General features: G+C 36.2%; 1 protein-coding gene across 1 annotated transcript in view; it reads left to right on the top strand.

Moving 5' to 3' along the window:
• The window catches only part of TAFA2 (TAFA chemokine like family member 2), a 398,436-nt gene that overhangs the window by 263,554 nt on the left and 115,748 nt on the right, over positions 1–19,134 (top strand). Inside the window, exon 2 of the mRNA XM_033116157.1 lies at positions 9,406–9,512. Coding sequence (XP_032972048.1) covers positions 9,407–9,512 — 106 coding nt within the window. The 5' untranslated portion in view covers position 9,406. The remainder of the gene's footprint in view (positions 1–9,405; positions 9,513–19,134) is intronic.

Here is a 19,134-nt window from a genome sequence, read left to right as displayed (position 1 = left end):
TGGAGAAAAACAAACCCTTGTATACTGTTGCTAAGAATGTAAAATGGTGCACCCACTATGGAAAATAGTATGTAGGTTCCTCAAAAAATTAAAAATAGAAATACCATATGATCCAGCAATTCCATTCCAGGGTACATGTCCAGAACAATTGAAATCAAGATCTCGAAGAGATATTTATCCTCCCATGTTAACTGCAGGATTATTCACAATAACCAAGTTATGCAAACCACCCAAATATCCATCAATAGATGAATCGATAAAGAAAATGTAATATAGATATATCTTTTATATGTATATATATATATAGTGGAATATTATTCCGTCTTAAGAAAGAAGGAAATCCTGCCATTCGTGATAACATGGATCGAACTGGAAGATACTATACAAAGTGAAGTCAGTCACAGAATGATAAATACTGCATCATTCCACTTACGGAAGATCTCTAAAATAGACTTAACAGAAGCAGAAAATCGAATGGTGGTTGCCAGGGGATAGGGGTAGGAAGAAATGGGAAGTCATTGTTCAGTGGGTATAAAGTTACAGTTATATTAATAGATGAATTAGTGCTATAGATCAGTTGTACAACGAAGTACATATAGTTTACAATAGGGTGTATACTTCAAATGTTAAGAGGGTTAATCTCATGTTAAATGTTCACACACTCACACACACAGCAAAGGGACACAGGAAACTTTCAGAGGTGATTGATATGTGTGTACCTTCACTATGGTGATGGTACCATGGGTGTTTGCACGTCCTAGTGCATCAAATTGTGTACATTAAATATTCACAGTACTTCTGTATATCAATTATATCGCAATAAACTTGTAAAAAACACATAAATTCCAATGTAAGTTGGAATCCTCTATTGTGTCTGAAAACCCTATCTAAGGTTGCTATTTGTTCTGTAGCAATGCAATTACAACAAATCTCAATAGATTGGTGTCTCGTAGGCACTGGGCACTTAACTCTGAAAGTTTCAACTCACCTTTCGCCAGACTTCACAGTGTGTATACATGGTAAAATGTGCACTTCTTAAAGACTGATCATTTTATTGTTCACAGTAATATGATACAGTGGTATTTGCTTTATCCAGTAACAGGTCAATGAGTTTTGATAAGTTTCTAGATAACTAAAAGCTAGAACTTCATTTTAGCCTTTTTTAGTGCACAGCTGTCTAAAATTCACTGCGTAATTTTGGGACCCATTACAGAGTATGTGGAGGACTGTTTAACCACTGCTGTGATGAGAACTGAACCTGTGGGTAGAAGATCTGGGTTCAAGACTCTCTTCTGCCATTTATTACTTGACTTCAAATGATTCTTTCAGATTCCTTATGTAATCTGGGAATATTAATATGTGCAGAACTTAGTTCAAAGAGTTATGATGAGGATTAATGATATATTGAATGAGCCAGTGCATTTAAAACTATAAAAACATACATCGTGATATTAATAACTTCAGTTGGCATGCTGTGTTCTACGTATCTCTAGAGGCATTTGAGGAGTATTTGTTCTTATACTTAATGATCATAGAATGCTGTATATTTATAGATTCAATGTCTATTCTCTGATATCCAAGCATCAGTGTTCATTTTGCAGAGCCACAGAAGACTCTGTTAATCAGCCCTATTCCATTTTAGCTTGTTGCTTCATATTCTTTCCTTTCAGTTCTATAGACTTAGAATCAATTCCTAAAAGTAGGTTAGCTTTTCACCTATGATTAAAATACATGAGCTCTTTTATTTGTTACTCAAAGCCTTTTTATTTCCCACTCATTCATAGCCAGGAGACTATGTTCCAGATATTATTAACAACATATAATAACTACATTTTGAGTATGTGCTCCATTCTGGCTTTGTTAAATGCTTTGTATACATTGTATTTATTCCTTACAACAATCCTACCAGTGTATAATAGTATTAATGTGTACCATATGTGGGCATGGAGGCTCAAATTGTTAAGTAAACTTGACACATTCATTTAACTATTATGTGGTGAAGCCAGAATCACACTCAGGTATTTCTGACTTAGAAACCCATACTCTGAGAGAAGGACCTTTGAAGAAATAGTAACACCTCTGATTTATCATGTCTTTCTTTCTTTGATTAAGGTCAAATTGTCACATGATTTCTTATTTATTATAGTGACGTTCCTCTCTGAGAAAATAGACGACATTCCCATTTTATACATAGAAAAGGAGGTAAGGGTTTCAGTTGTAATAATAGATGCACAGCATTGTGGCTTAGTTTAGCCCTGATCATTTCAGGTGACTTTCTACTGCTCTTATAATCTCAAATGACTGCTTTATTTGCTTCATACCATTTTGGTCTGTTCTGGGTATTAGAGCCTGGAGTTTTAGAATACTGTATGGTTCTGAAGAAATCATTTAAATGATAATACATTTCTATTTCCTATTATTATAGTATGTAGGTGGCAAAGGTATTTGTACAAAATCAGCACTTTGGCTATACATTGCTGGGCATAAAGCAAAAGCACTCCTGGCTTTTTGTATCCACCCAAATTGCAGTACTGTGGGGAAATAAATGGAAGTGTAAAATTTGGGTGAAGAAAGAAGGCAATTGTCATTTTTAAATGAGGCTTTTATTTGCTGCCAGGCAATCCTTAAAAACCAATGTAACTTTCTTGGCTAAATCTCCAGGGTTGACTTTTTAACAGAATGGAATGCAAAAGGTAGATTTATCATGTAACACTGATGTGTCAAAAAAAGGAGAATTTTAAAACAATTGTTTCAATTCAGAAAGAATTGAGAAACTGATTTAGATTCCTAAGTCTTTGTTTTGAAATTACCTAAGAAAATATGACCTAATTGGACTAATCATATAACTGGCATATGGAAATGCAACTCTATATAAACTTTTGATAAATTACAAGTCCAGATTCTAGTTATTCAACAGAGATTCTAATTCAAATAATGTATGTGGTAAGTGTGGTATGAAATACTATCGTGTTAATATTGGATATATGATGTAAAATAAAAACAAAATTGATAATAATAATACAAACGACTATAATCGACCACCTTAGTTTCTGTATTATATAACACACAATGTAAGATTACTGATAGGGTTACATGATTATCTCTCAAATGTGTTACTATATATTCTTACATATACAAAATACATACATACGTGAGTCCCTTATGCTTTACTGCACATCTATCTCTACTTAATCTTTATCTATTTGTCTGTCTATCTATCTATCTATCTATCTATCTATCTATCTATCTATCTATCTATCTATCTATCTATCTATCATCTATCTACCTATCTACCTACCTATCCATCCATCCATCCATCCATCAATTCACCCCTCCCTCCTCAAACTGATAATACTACCATGTTTCCCCGAAAATAAGACCTTGCCAGACCATCAGCTCTCATGTATCTTTTGGAGCAAAAATTAATATAAGACCCGGTCTTATTTTACTATCATACAAGACCTGGTCTTATATAAGACCAGGTTTTATATTAATTTTTGCTCCAAAATACACATAAGAGCTGATGTTCTTGCTAGGTCTTATTTTTGGGGAAACATGGTATCTATCTACCTCAAAGATAATTGTTATTTCAGCAAATAATGTTGATACACTAGACATAGTCATAGTCTTTATCATAAATGCTAGTCAAGTTGGACCTTGTTCTTGGATAAAACCAACAATGTAGTGAAACTTGTGGCTGTAGATGTCCTATTTAGTAGGGTTATTCTAATAACCCATTGGCAAACAAACAATGATTTAGTGTGGCAAGATACATTTTTTTCATATAAAATATGAAAATTAAAGGTAATAACAAAAATAACTTATTGTAATTATAATAATGTAATAATAACTCGTAGAATGTCAGTTTACAAAAACTTTTCGTCTTCATAGTCTGCCTTCACTCTGGTATCTTTCACTTATTTCTTCCTCTGGGTCTCTCTCACCTTGTGAAAATCTCTCTAGCTACCGCTCTATCCTTGCTTCCCTTCTCTGCATGTTTCTTGAAAAGTTAATCTAGACTCTGTTTCCATTTTCTGATCTCCCACTCACTCCTCTCCTTTCATTTTGTTATCAGTCCATCAACATGTGCACTGTTCTTGCCATTGGCATTCCTAGCTGCAGAATACAATAAAAATTTCATTGTTTAAGTTAGAAGAAGTAATGAAACTTCTCCATTAAAAAGAATTCATCTCTTTTGTTCTGATTATAAGATCACCATCATTCCTCCATGGTACATGGATTGGGGTTCTGTGTTGTTTGTTGGCCTTGTTCTGTGTACCGGAGCAGTGATTACCAGACAAGATGTGCCCCCATGGGAATTATATTTTTATAGAAGAAAGAAGAAAATAAACACTTAAATGTATAATAAGTAAATAAGATAATTTCAGATTGTAATAAATAAAGTAGTACAGGATATTGGGAGCAAGAGAGACTATAAGTTTGCTGTCTCTGGACCCTGGAGGGCAGAATAGTCAGGAGGTACGCACTGGAGACTGATTGTAAACAGAAGCTCACCATGCAAAGCCTGGAGGAAGAGCCTTCCAGGCAGAGCTCACATTTGATGTAAGGTCTACATGGAGCAGGGCACAAGGGACAGAGGGCGTGCCAGTGTAGCTGAAGTGTAGGGAAGGAGGGGAACAGGGATGTGAAGTGAGGTCCAAGAGGCCAAGAGCGGAGATAACGTTCAGCCTTCTCTCCAGTAAGTCATTTACTCTCATTTCAGGGGGAAGGTAAATACTGTGATTGCAACCAGAGGGTAAGGTGGAGTAATGTGATCTTATTTACATTTTATAAAAACCATTCTGGTCCCTATGAGGACAAAAGGAATTTGCCTTATCAATTGGAGCATTCTACCTCAAGGGTAGGTTCCTGCACTAATTTTGGCTGTTGAAATCCATGCCATTGTAATTAGTTAACACCAGGTTGGTCTTAATATCAGATCAATGTAGAAACATGTCCTAAAGAGACTTTTGTATATATTGCCTTATATGACTGTATTTCCCAGAAGTGCTGTAAGCGCATTGGGAGGTCAGGTGGTTGGATTCTAGCCCCAGCTTTTATCTACTATGTATATAAGGCTTCTCTCCCTTTTTCCTTCTACCTTCTCTTCTTTAGACCAGTTAAACTTACTTTCTGTTTTTATGGGGAAATGATTTTTATAGTAGCATAATAGATTTTTAATTCTTGCTTATTTACAATGAAATGAAATTTTAACATTGGTGGGGAGGTGAAGGGTTTCAAGATCTTCCAAAAGTTTAAATCTCAGTGAGGATAACTGAAATGTGAAATCTAGAAGAGAAGAGTGGGAGAAAGTCTGGAGATTTAATTGTCAGTTCTACTTTGACAACTTTTCACTTCAACACCCTTCACGGCCAAGGTTCCCGTTTCGCAATTATCCCATTTCTCTTGTCCTCCTTGCAAACTGCTCTTGCTTGGAGCAATTTCAAGGTCCCTTCTCTGTGTGTATTTATCCTTCAGTTGCCTGTTTCTTTTCCCCTCGGCTTTTGCTGTTATAAAATTCACTTAAGTTTTGCTATTTTTACAGGTGAATGTGACAATTCTGAAAGTGCATTGGACTCTTGATCGTGGTGGAAATTTTTAAACTGAGACCTACCTGTGGGTTAGTTAGCACATTGAATGAGAAGTGAATGTGCCATTCACCTTTTTCTCTCACTGGGTTTTCTTCTTTGATATTGCCTCTTGGTTGAAAATCCTCCATCACTGTGTTGTGCCTTAATTGTGTATGTATGATTGTAATTTAAAAATCAGTTAGAATAAAACTCATTACAGATTGGATTTTTCCCTTCTGTTTTTTTTCTTTTCCAGTTTGCCTTTCTCATTTCCCCACACCTCTTTCTCACATTCCTCTTCCTGTTTGTTCTTTCCTAATTTCATCTTAAAGAAATGACACATACTTGCTTCTCCTCATGTTGACAACTACACGGTCTACTTGGCTCCAAGGCACCACCAACATTCAACAAAATATCCATTTGCCAGTTATTAAGCTCAACCTTGGGCCAGGCCCTAGGTATTCACAAATGTATGGGTCACAGTTCCTATCTATAGGGATCTTGTATGAGAAAGGGGTATGGAGATAAATAAATGGAAAATTATAACACAGTGTGGCAATTGTACATAAAGTGTAGCTATTGTACATAAAGAAGGACATTTGACATGGTCTTGAACAAAAATAGGAGGAATTCTAACATACACCCTGACCAATGAATAGAAGTTAGCATTTTGAAGTATGGGTGGGCGAATGGGGTGGGATGGGTGGCTGATAAGCTTCAGGTGACATGGAGGTGAGATTTAGCTGGAAGACATTGAGGAAACTTAGTGGAGTGAAAATATAGACTGTGTGTGTGTGTGTGTGTGTGTGTGTATGTGTGTGCAGAAGTGAAAATATAGACTGTGTGTGTGGTGTGTGTGCAGAGCGAAAGATGGGGAGAAATGGCATAAAATATTAGAGGCTTTTTTTCTGAATGTAGAGGAGAATCACAATCATAAGAAGGTTATCTCAAGGTCATAGTTACATATCATGGCTACAGTATAGAGAATGCATTACATTCAGTTAATCATATTTACCAGGCACTTACTAAGTACTAAATGCTGCAAATATAGTTGTGACAAAGGCAGACACAGACCTCAACTTTAGTTACAGAGGGCAACAATTTTGGTAGTCTGAACTGCAGTACTGCAGTAGGAATGGAAATAAGTTTATACATTTAGGAGATATTTAGGAAGTAATATTAATAGACGATGGTAGTTGACTGGTCAGGTGTGGCAGTGTTCCCAGAGGGAGAAGGCAGGAATCTTTAGCGACTTCCAAATGTTGACCTGCATTCTGCTCCCTTTTTCCGTTTGATGGCCTGGTAGCTTTGTGGGCATTTCCATTTCCATATATCTAGTTATCAGCTGTCAGTTTTGTCATCCCATTTGGTGAGTGCACAACGGGATGGAAAATACAATGGGTCATTGACCTTGCCATAAAGGCCTTTTGCTATGGAAAAGCTATTAAGAATTATGCTAAGCAGCTCTTAGTGTCAGATGAGTTTTGCTAAACTGTTTATTCTTTGAGATGACATGTAGTACAACAACGTTGCAGGGATTGGATGTAAGCGGGAAGGCAGCATGGTTGAAAAAAATGAGAGAAAAAATAGAATCTCATAACAAAGCTAGTTGCGAGGGCACTGAGAGGAAACAAAGGCAATAGAATGGAAGATTTAAAATGGGCATTTGGTCTTCTGAGAGGGACTAAGGTACTAACGGGTACTAAACCAGATGACTTCTCTATGAGGCCTCCTGAGGGTCTAGCATCCTGTGTTACTCCGTGGATAAATGTTTCTGGAAAATGCTGCGGACTCAAATATGCCTCCTGTTAAAAAAAATCTGGTTAAATTGTTGAACCCAATTTTACAAATATATTTGCCCCTATGTTTTTCACTAATATTATATTCACATTTTGTCGACTGATGCCTTACAGGACACACCTAGGGAAATGCTGGTTTAACCAAGTAATGATTGTAGCAAGGGATCACATTTATTGAGCATTTAGTATCTTCTATGCATAGCATTAAAACACTTTACATGGACTATCTTAGTTACTCTTTATACCAACAACATTGTGAGGTAGATATTATCATCATCTTCATTTTAATGACAACAAAAATACCCCGAGTTTTGTCCAAAGTAATATAGCAGTAGGCAGAGGGCCAAACTTGAAACCAAGCAATCTAATCTAAAAGGTTGGACACATATCCCTTCGTACGTTATCTTGACACGTCACAAGAGCAAGGTCCACAAAGAACTTGCAGCTGTTGGTACCACTGAAACTCCCTTCAGTCATCCCGTGAATGGGACTGTCCTCTCATGCATTCAAGGGCCAGACCTCACAGGCACATGCACATGACTAAATACTCTGTAATCTCAGAGTCATTGATTCCTTATATTTGCCAACCAGTGGGCCAGGCATTTCATATGTGTTGTTCCATATCACAGAAGAAGAAACTGAGGCAGGAAGGAGACCCAGAAACTCATACAAGATCGTACAATTAGATGCCAGTTGAGCCTGGACTCAAATCCAGACAGACTCAGGAGTGAGTCCACGTTCTTAATCATACAACGTTGCCTTCTCAACATCTGAATTTGTATGCACAATTTCCCCAGGCCAAGAAATGTTAGCCTATATCTATATTAAATATGCATACTATATTTTTTTCATGCATTTATCAGTATGAAAGATTCTTTTGCTACCACTGGGTCATATATTTGAAGATGGAGTGTATAGGAAACAAAGATGTGATGAAGAAGATAATTTAGAGAATTCAGGAGGTATCAGACTGGGTCAGGAAGTGACCTCATAAACTTGTATTAGAACCAAGGCCAGGATCTGTAGGTCAAACAGGAATGGAGTTCAGTATAGGATCTCGACCTGAGACAGAACTGAGTGACAGACAAATATTTTATCTCCCTCACAAATAAGTACAGAATGATTATATTTTATATCAGTTTTGCTTACACCTTAGCGATGTAGTAGTTAACGTAGGGATTTTTGGATTAGCCCATTCTGGGTTTGCATATTTATTCTATTATTAAATGTCACCTCAGGAAAATTTCTAAATTTCATCATCTATGAAATGGGGATAGATATACCAACACCCCGAAGTTGTTCTGAAGAGCAAATGAAATAATGTTCTACAAAGTGCTAGAGAAAATAGGTGCTGGACTTTTATTATAGGTACCCATTATTTCATTATAACGTTTCTTTGCTTTCCTAAGTTTTGTGGGCTCAACTTGAAAATGCTAAGTTGGTACTTTTTTATCTGCTTTTCCATTTTTCTCCTCTGATAAGTACAGCACAGTGGAGTCCAACAGTATTAAAACACCTGCATATCTCTACTAGTAGTGAGGTACAATAAGAAAGCTGTTGTACCAGGTGATTTTTTTTTTAAAACACATTAGGAATAATAGATTTGAAGTGACTTTATTCCATGCAGGAATTCATCTAACTCATTTTATCTAAACTGTTTACGCTGACCATTTGACTTGCATTGAAGAAAGAATCTTTAGAAAATAAGTAAAATGAGTCACTATTTAAAGAATATTCAAACAACTGTGCCTTGGATTTTGTGAATAAGTTAAATTTATATTTATATGGAGAGAAGAATGGTAATATTTCCCAACTGATTTAGGCTATTGTTAAGTGAATGAAGACTTGCCAAGGCAGAACCTCTCTTATCTCTTGCATCATATCATTTTATTCTTTCTCTTCATAGTTTATATACAGTTTATATTTTGGGGGAGTTTAATGTGTTAAGGTGTCATGAAAAGCTTTAAATGTAGCACAATTATAATGGAAAAACAATTGTTTCACATACTTAGGATTTTTATTATTTTTATTTGCAGGATGAGTAAGAGATACTTACAGAAAGCAACAAAAGGAAAACTGCTAATAATAATATTTATCGTAACCTTGTGGGGGAAAGTTGTATCCAGTGCAAACCATCATAAAGGTAAGGTCTTCTGTTTTCTTTCTCAGCTACCTGTACAAGGTGGCGCCCTTTAACACAAACTATTGTGTTCCATCTTCACTGGTCTGTTAATTTTACTTGATAAGGGTTCCCCCTGGCAATTCTCTTTAAATAAAAATACAGAAATAGTTATCCTGAACATGGCTTTGATAGGGGAAGCATGATTATCTAAATGTTTCCAGGATAACTGCCATTTCTCAAAACAGTGTTTAGAGAGTATGGAATTGTGACTCTGACTTTCCCCTGTCATTTACATTATTATGTTTCAGATAATGATGTTAAAAATGTTGAGTGACATGTAATGAAGATGAGTTTCAGATTGCATTCATTTTTGTATTGAAAGCATTTTTAATGATACGTATCTTAATAATGATAAATATATATATATGTACATATATATATATATAAAATTTCCCTTCAGTGCTTTTTGTGGATCATGTTTCTTCATGACAGAGCACCTTTTTGACCACCATTTCGACTCTGCATCTGGTATGAGATTTAGCAGGCTTAATTCTGCTATAGAACAGAATGAGAATATTTGTTTTATACACATGTGTTAAGCTTGACAGCTCAAAATGATGTCTTTTCTGTTCTCCTTCCTGAACATAAGACTCAGTATAATGAATAACTACCTTTTCCAAATGAATTAAAATTGGGATATTTCTGAACTCTTCCTACCATAATCAAGTATTCATAACCTGAGAAGTCAATTTAGATTTTTCTATGAAATATGATTTTACAGTTCACTTCTGTAAATTCCAGAGGTTAGCAACTTACTTTCTCATTTTATTTTGGGGTGAAGAGGGAGTTAAGACTGCCTTGAACTCTGCATCACTTAAATGAGTTACACATGTGCAATGAAGTAGCGTATATTACATTAACACCAGGGAGAGGAAAGGTGTGGTGTGAAGAGTGATGCCTGTCAGACAGATATTTTCTGCCCCACTCCCGTGTTTGAACCAAAAAGTCATGCTTTGAAATATGAATTTTATGAAGAGGTCCTTAATATTTCATAGTCCTGTTTTTCACACCATTGTGTGGTATCTATCTATCTATTTATCTATCTATATCTATAGATAGATTGATATTTATATATCTATAGACATATAGATATAAGTATAGATACAGATATAGATACATATAGATAGATAGATAGATAGATAGATAGATAGATCGATCGATAGATAGATAGATAGATAGATAGATATAGATATATACTGGGGTACCAAAAAAAGTACACATTGTAAGAGATGTTATCTATGTATTGCTTTTCAAAGTTGAATTATGGTAGCAATGTGTAGTATGATGTTTACTCAAAAGATGGTGTTAATCAAATGAATGCTAGCATCATTCATTGTAGCGTTGTTCATTATATTACAATTTTAATAAGCTTTTTCCTTTCTTAAAATGTGTATACATATTTTGACACCCTCTGCATATAGTAAAGTTTACTTATCTAATACGGCATACTAATCCACAAATCAAACTTTAAATACTTTAATAGTTGTGAAATTATTAGTGTGAAATTAAAAAAAGATGTTGGGCAGGACATTATTCCCTGTGCCTCAAAATTGGCAACAATGAACCAAACTTAAGGACAAAATAGTGTTAAATACTCACTTTTTAAAAACAGTTGCAAACCACTAGAGCCTGGCTCCCATCTTGGGCTTAACAAGAGAAGACACATCATTTGTACTATCCAGAGGACAGTCACCCTAGTGCCTCTTCCCAGCTTATAAAAAAGAGTTGAGAGAAGTGTGTGTGGTGGAGGGAGATTCGTAATAACTGTGGGTGTCAGCCTGACAAAGCCAGGGTTCATGATGAAGATGCTTTTTCATCTCCAAAGCCGAGTGAGGGTGTCCCTAAGAGAATCACTCATAAAGACTGCCCCACAGTGACTACTGCATACAATTTTTAAAGCTACTTTTAAGAATTTAAGTTGTGGTATGGTCTACGCTACCTCTGACACCAAGATAGATCTTTCCTTGCTTTTTGCCGAGAAAATACTTCTTGAATATAAAGGATTGTACATTGTCTCAGAAAACCTACTTAACACGCCAAACCCAGTCCATGAAAGAAGAGTGCTGTGATATTTTGGACAAAGATTTCTTCACACGTCCCCATTTCCCTTCTTCCTCTCTTCTTTTCATTTTTTCCTTTATACTTTCCATACCACATGCCCCTTTTGTCTAAATTATTTTACATTTAAATAAGTGCATGTATATGTCCATTGTACAACATATTCATACAATGAACACCAGCGTGCACACCACCCAACTGAGAAATGTAACATTTCTAATACCCTTGTAACTGGCTCTGATGTCATTCCTTTGCTTCCTTCCCCAAGATAATCACTACTCTAAATTTTCTGAATATCATTCCCTTACTTTTATGTATAATTTCACCACATACATATAAATCTCCAAATGACATATTGCTTAGTTTTGGTTGTTATTGAATTTACATAATAGTATTATACTGTATTTTTCTGTTTTGCCCAGGGATATATTTGTGACAGTCATTATAGTTGATGGTATGTAGCTGTAGTTTATTCATATTTGTTACTGTCGCTCCATATTTTATTGTATGAAGTCACCACACTTGTGTATTGATTCTCTTGTACATGAACATTAGGTGTTCTATTTTTTTGTCGTTATGAACAATGCTTCTGTGAACATTCCTGTACTTCTCGCCCAGTGCACCATATACAAGGGTTTCTCAAGAGCACGTTCTGAGGAGCAGATTGCTGATGGATCTTCAGTCTTACCAGATTAGGCATGATGGTTTTCCAAAGTGGTAGTGCTAATAAAGTTGTTCATGGTACTTACTTGCTATCATTGTCATCTGCTGTATCTGTAGTTAAATCTCCTCCTGTGAAGAGTGCTCATTTGTGTCATATCTCTTCTTTTCATGATTAGTCTCTCCAGAGTTGGTCAATTTTATGTTTTCAAAGGACCGACTTTTGCCTTTGCTGATCCACTCCTTTGTATGATCTTGTATCTCATTATTTCTTCTCTTATCTTTATGGTTTCATTCATTTTATTTTTATTTATGTGACAAATATTAATACTTTAGTTATACTTAGTATATGTGAGGCACTTGTGGGGAAGGAAAACTTCTCTGGATTTCTCAGTGTCCCTGTAGAAAGCTTCAGCCTCCTGAGGATTAGATCTATAGTCATTTATGTAATTAATTGTTTTGATTGAAAAGGAGAGTAAAACTCCTCTTATCTCCCCAAAAGGGCTAACTGGTCACAGCTTGGATTAAGTCCCTTGGGTAAGCGCTCAAGGTGCCAGAAAGTTTGGGGCACTAATTGCCTACATATGAAACCCAGGCCTTAGAGACACCTGAAGTTTATTTGGCCTTTGGAAGGATGTGTTTTACATTCCAAAATGTTAGACTGAGAACCTAGGATCCTTTCCATCCCATCGCAAAGGAACAAAAGTTTTTTTCTCCTTTTAGGAGGGGCAATCACTAAGTGGGAAAAAAAAAAAACACATTGTTTTCTGTCACTCACCTATAAAGTGTTCAGCTACTTATGTAGGACATTTGACTTGGCTTCCATCATGGGTGAGGCTTAGGGCAATGGAGGCCATTCCCTTATTTTTTTATTGTGGGATAATTAATAAGAAATAAACTTTAATAAAAAAAAAAGAAGAAAAAAGAAATCTGTCTCTGATCCAGAGCACCTCATGTGAGCATTCAAGATAAAAGTAACAAATATTAAAAACCCAATAACTCTATTATGAGTTTTACAGATATCATCTCATTTAATCCTCATAATCTATGAAGTAGGTATTATTATTATTAAACCTATTTCATAGATCAGAAACAGTGGCAAAGAAAATTTAAATAATTTGTTGCAGATTGACTAGCTAGTAACTATTCCAGGCAGGATTCAAACCTAGGCAGTCTTGCTCCATATAAAATGATATGGATCTAGTAGCAAATTTCTTTTCATTTGTACCATTTAGGATTTAGTTGACTTTCTGTTTCTATGAATTGGTGTCTTTCATGAACTTTGAAAAAAATTCAGGCATTGTCGCTTGAAATGTTGCTTCTACACTATTATCTTTATTAAACTAGGACTCTGGTTATGTGTGTGTCAGCTTTCTCTCTTTGTTCTCCGTGTATTTCAAACTTTATATTTTTCACCTTCAAGTCTCTCTGTGCTTTATTGTGGGTTATTTATTCAGTTCTTTCTATCGCACTAATTCTGTGTTCTCTTGATTGTAATCTGCTCTTTAATCTATACATTGACTTTTAATTTCATCTATCATATGCTACTAGAAATTCTTTTTTCTTGCAAATTGACTTGGCTTTTGTTATATTTTGGCCTCACATTTTCATTTCCTGTCTTTATAAATTACATGTATCAAATTATATACATTATTATGTATAAAATTTGATTTGATGATTCTATTTGATGACATTTTGTGTTTTCTTCCTGGTGACTTTTACTCATGATACTTTATTTTAGAGTTTTATGATTTTTAAAATTTTTGTGAGCTAATGTTCACTGGAATCATATTTGTGAGAATTTTAAGGTCTATGCTTAGGAGGCGTCTTCCAGAGATGATTTGCATGTGCCATGTGCCATGTGTCTTAGGTAAAGTTCTCTAGAAGTAGAGCCAAGTCAGGAATTCTCATTTATGTTATTTATTGAAAGAGTACTTTCCAGAGAAGGAGAGCAAGGGCAGCAGGTAGAGCAGGAGATAAAAACTAAGCACCGATAGAGTCTCAGCTGGAGGACAGCCAGATCAGGTCCTGGGGAGGCTCTGAAACATACAGTGCTCCACAGAGTGGGTCCCTTTGGGAGGCGAGGTGGACAGCCTCTTCTATCCTTGTGTTCATTGGTCATTGGCTGTTGATCTATTGTCCAAGGTCTGGAGGAGCCTTCCTGGGGAAGTAACTCCTCTTTAGCAGAGGGTGAGTCTCCAAAGAAGGGAGGGACTGGGAATTGTAATCCGCTAACATTCTCAGTAAGTGGAGGAAAGGTGCACAACTGATCGAAAGGATCTTGGTAATTTACCAGCAGTTACATTCCACTGGAGTCCACTCCTGGTGGCCCTCAGATCTGCTTGTTTCTCTCTTAAGTTCACTCCATCCAGCCACAATGTATGGAAGATTCTGGTCGATTACTGTTTCCAAGACTACATACTTGAGGAGGAATAGTGGAACCCCCAGTAAGGCAGTTGGTTTCAAGGCCTTTACTGAAACTCACTTAGCCATCTTAGATTCCTCTCTCCTTCAGCTAGCACTTGTGCTCACTGAGGAAGCTTGCCTAATGTTTTATCCAGATCTCATATGTGAGGGTTCTGAGCCCTGGATTCTTATGCTCTTAACGCGGTGATTGTTGTACTAACACATTTATCATTATGATTGGTCATAGGGAAGCCAAGAAATGGCCAGTGGACCATCTGAGAGCCTAACATATTTCTCCCCGCCCCAGTACACATCAGCTACTCTCTTCTTCAGGATCGTCAGGGTCACTGACCTCATCGATATTTAACTCCTTTCTTCTCTTGGTGTTCTATGTGGCTGGTCAGCAGCAGCTGTGGCTTTATGTCCAGCAGGACTCTTACTGTTTCCCCTCGTAGAAGCAGTGCCTTTGTGAGAACCGGTACTCCTAGAGTCTACTGGTAGTTTTCATAGGGATATTTTAGACTGCGTAATTCTTATGGAAAGTTAGTTTTACTCAGTAATTTTTGAGTACTAACAATAACTAGTGAGAATATAGCAGTGCATTATAGAGGCAAAATCTGTGTCTGTATGGAGTTTTTGTCCTACACATGGGAAAATAGATGATAAAAATAAAAATAAAAATTTTACAGTATAAATGCTATGGAGAAAAATAAAGGAATAAAGAGGTAAAGAAGTGTTCGAGAGGGATTATAATTGTAAATAAAGCCTTAGGGTAAGACCCAAAGTATCCAATGGAGCCAGCCATGAATATATTTGGAGGAAAGATGTCCCAGGCAAAGCAGCAATGTTTCAATGCTTTGAAGTAGAAGCATGCAGTGAGAAATGGCAAGAAGGGTGGTATACACAGAGCAGAGCAAGTGAGAAAGAGAAAGGTAAGAGATTAGGTCATTATAGTCCATGCTAATGTAGGAGATGAAAGAATGGAATACTTGTAAAAAGCTCTTCGAGGGCGTTGTGTGCTCAGGAGCAACCGAACGCAAAATTGTGTCATTCTGTAGTTTTTAAACGTGATGTAGAAACACCTGCAGAAACCCAGAGTATTTGGATTTGAAAAATGAGATATCTGAAAACCAGAAAATGTCACCTGCTTACTAAAATTTTCTAAGCTTTGGGAACTAAAAATCTCTCACACTCAGACAAGTAAGTTTACTGCTCAAACTGCCACAGAGATTCATTCCTGAATTCTCACAGTTGTTTTGAGCTGGGCATTTTGGGAGGGGATGTGATTAACTCAGAGCGTTGTGGCACCAGTCAGAAAGTATAAGCAGCATTTCCCCCTTGGAAGCAATTACACTAGATACAGCTTCAGATATTGGGATCAGAGAAGAAACATTTCAGTTTAGGACTACAAGTTCCCAACAGAAAAATATAGTTATTAATCTTAGAAGGCTAATATGCTTTCTTGCCTTTTCTTCCTCTACCCATCACATCCAAACTGAACCTAAAAAGAATTAGTCATCATTGGATCTTAGTGTCGGAAAAGGGTCTGCACTTAGTGTGAAGGAGATACACACAGGTGAGGGTTGTATACACAAAAAGAAAATGTAAAGACGTCATTTGATTAGTTGAGATTAAATTTTTATCCTCATTGTCATGTAAGCTAGTTACTAATCTGAGTTGGAACTTTTGATGCAATGGAATTTTTTCAAAGAAAAACAAAATTTTAAATAAAGATAACTTTTAGTTCAAAGCCCAGATGAGAGAGCAGCTATTTAATTTTTTTTTTTTTGGTAGCTCTTCACTTATTTGTTGGTTCATTTGATGATTTATTCACTCATTCTACCAACTACTCAGTAAACAAAATACGTATTGAGTGTCTGTTAATTGTTCAACTTTAGATCCAGTTGTGGATAAATGAAAAGTGACCCAAATAGACATGATCCATGCCCTATGGAGCTTATTGTATAGTAGGGAAGAAAAACATTAGTCTGATAAACAGACAGATACACGTTTAATTATAAATGGTATTAAAGTGCTATAAAGATAAAATTTCAGGATAAGAGTATGTGAACTGAAAAATGGATGGAGAGGGGTCAGGGGAGTCTTTTCCAGGGAAGAGACATTTGAGCGGAGATCTGAACAGGGAGTGGAAAATAAGGAGGCAGAATGCTCTGGAGCTAAAATAATTAGTCAGTGTCTGGAGGGCAAAAAGCAAGGGGATTGTGCACAATTAGCGACCGGTGGTGGATCGTTGGGGCCATGTTTAGAATGCTGGTTTTCTGACAGTTAAAATTGTTTGATCTAATTTAGCTAGGATATCATTAGGTTCTCTCTTGGGCTGGTTTGTAGCTGGCTGTGATGTACATCAAAGTTTAAGAACCCTGATGGATAATTTATACTGTGTAAGGACCTTGTTTATGAAAACAATAGCATTAATGGCTTAAGAGAAAGAAAAATGGCCATGACATAAACTGACTCTCTTTTGGACTTTTAACAATACATTTTAGTATCTATTTTATTGAATTTTTCAAGTAGTACATGTTTATCTGAGAATTTTGGTAATAAAGAAAAATATCAAGAAGAGAAATCTAGTCACCCATAATTCTTCCACATAGAAATTATTAGATGGCATTTGGGCATATTTTTAACTGGTTTAATTTATGAATATCTCAAATATACTTGAGATCTGGTATTTTATTTAACTATTCATATATTTATTGACATGGACTAGGTATGTGAGAGACTGCTGCTCAGAGCTGGTAATTCTGCTTAAATTATACAGATAAAGTTTCTGTTTTCCTGGAGTTTACCCTTCTACATCTGTTTTTTTTTTTTTTTTTTTTTTTTTAAGATATCTCACTCGTGTTTACAGTGCATAAAACCCACCTGTATTCTCAAAAGAATAATTATAAGGCAAACAATACCAACCAGGACAAAAAATAGAATATCGTCAGCCCCTCAAAGATGCTTGTCTCTATCTGATTACAACCCCTCTTCCCACAGAGGTACCCCTTTCCTAACTTCTTATGCCTAAACAATAGCATATTGTGTTGTCTTGATTTTAATTTTGTAAAAATAGATCCTGCTGTGGACATTTTTTTCCCCAGTGTGATTCTCTTCTAACCATCAACAATTTCTCTTGAGATTCATTCATGTTGTAACATAGGATTCCATTGTGTGAATCTACTGTGATGTATTTATCTTTTACTGTTGATGGATTTGGGTCTTTCCTATTGTTCATTTTTATTGACAATGCTGCTGTGGACATTATTATACATGTAATTTGGTTTGCCTGTGCAAAATTTCCCCACAGTATAGTTCTAAGAATGGGACTTTATGGGTCATATGATAAGCATATATTGAACTTTTACTTTTTTCCACTTAGCAGTATAATTAGCAGTAAATGATGTGTACTTACTTATATTAATACTATATCTAAAAACGATCCGTAAACACATATTATAATTGGGGCATGGAAAACATTATAATAATGTACCCTAAATTACTTGAGAAAATTTTTGTTGTGAGACTTTTTCTGACATTATTTTTTTTGTTCATACTAATATAAAAACATTTGTGCAATAATTTTTGTTTACATTTAATATTAATTAATCAATTAAATTTATTAATGCATTTTGTTCATATTTAATTTCTTTATTTAATTGCTGAGGTGAAAAAGCTTGAAGTGGTTAGGATTGTATCATTCAAAATTCAGTCTGCATAAAGCAAACCGCACTAGGGTGGTTTAAAATGGGGAACTGGTTACAAAAATGTTGAAGGGGCTGGAGAAGGACACAGGGGATGGTGATACTACTACCCAGATACTGGTAACTGCAGAAAGATATTACTGCCCCTAGACCTGGAAGAGTGAAAACAGAGCAGTGTTACCCAGAGCTCCTGATGGTGTTTGCGGCTGAGTTTGCTGAGTGCTGCAGCTGCTTTAGGAGTCACTTCCACTTGCACTGAGCAGGAAGTCTGGAGTCAACTCCTTTTTGAAATTGCTAGAGCTTGGGGGGCTGGATGCTGCCAGACTCTCTGCTAGTGCTGCTAAAACCCACAGATATCCACATTACCCTCTCTTAGCACTTCTGAAGCCAGAGCAGAAAAGAATAGATAACTTCTTCCTTCCTTCAGTCTTCCTTTCCCATGAGTGCCTTCTTCCAAGAAGTAGACTTCAAGATGCAATCCAATGTGCAAGAAATTTTGGGGGAAACACTTTTCAAGTGCAAAGAGGGAGGGAGCAGAGAAGTAGATAGTGATGGACTTTCAGACCATGGTGACCTTTGGACACGTGTGAAAGAAGAGAAGGTAGGAAGGCAGGAAGGTTGAATAGGAAGGGTACTTCAGCATAGTTTTGAAAATGTCTTGGCTAGGCCAATTTGGAGCCCTTGAACAAAAGGTTGCCCTTTGGACAGAGTCCACAATGGACCAAAAGGCCAGGCTATAGTATTCCTGCCAT

Source organism: Rhinolophus ferrumequinum, chromosome 10, assembly GCF_004115265.2.
Source record: "Rhinolophus ferrumequinum isolate MPI-CBG mRhiFer1 chromosome 10, mRhiFer1_v1.p, whole genome shotgun sequence".
Lineage (NCBI taxonomy): Eukaryota > Metazoa > Chordata > Mammalia > Chiroptera > Rhinolophidae > Rhinolophus > Rhinolophus ferrumequinum.
This window is presented reverse-complemented; position numbering and strand designations above follow the sequence as displayed.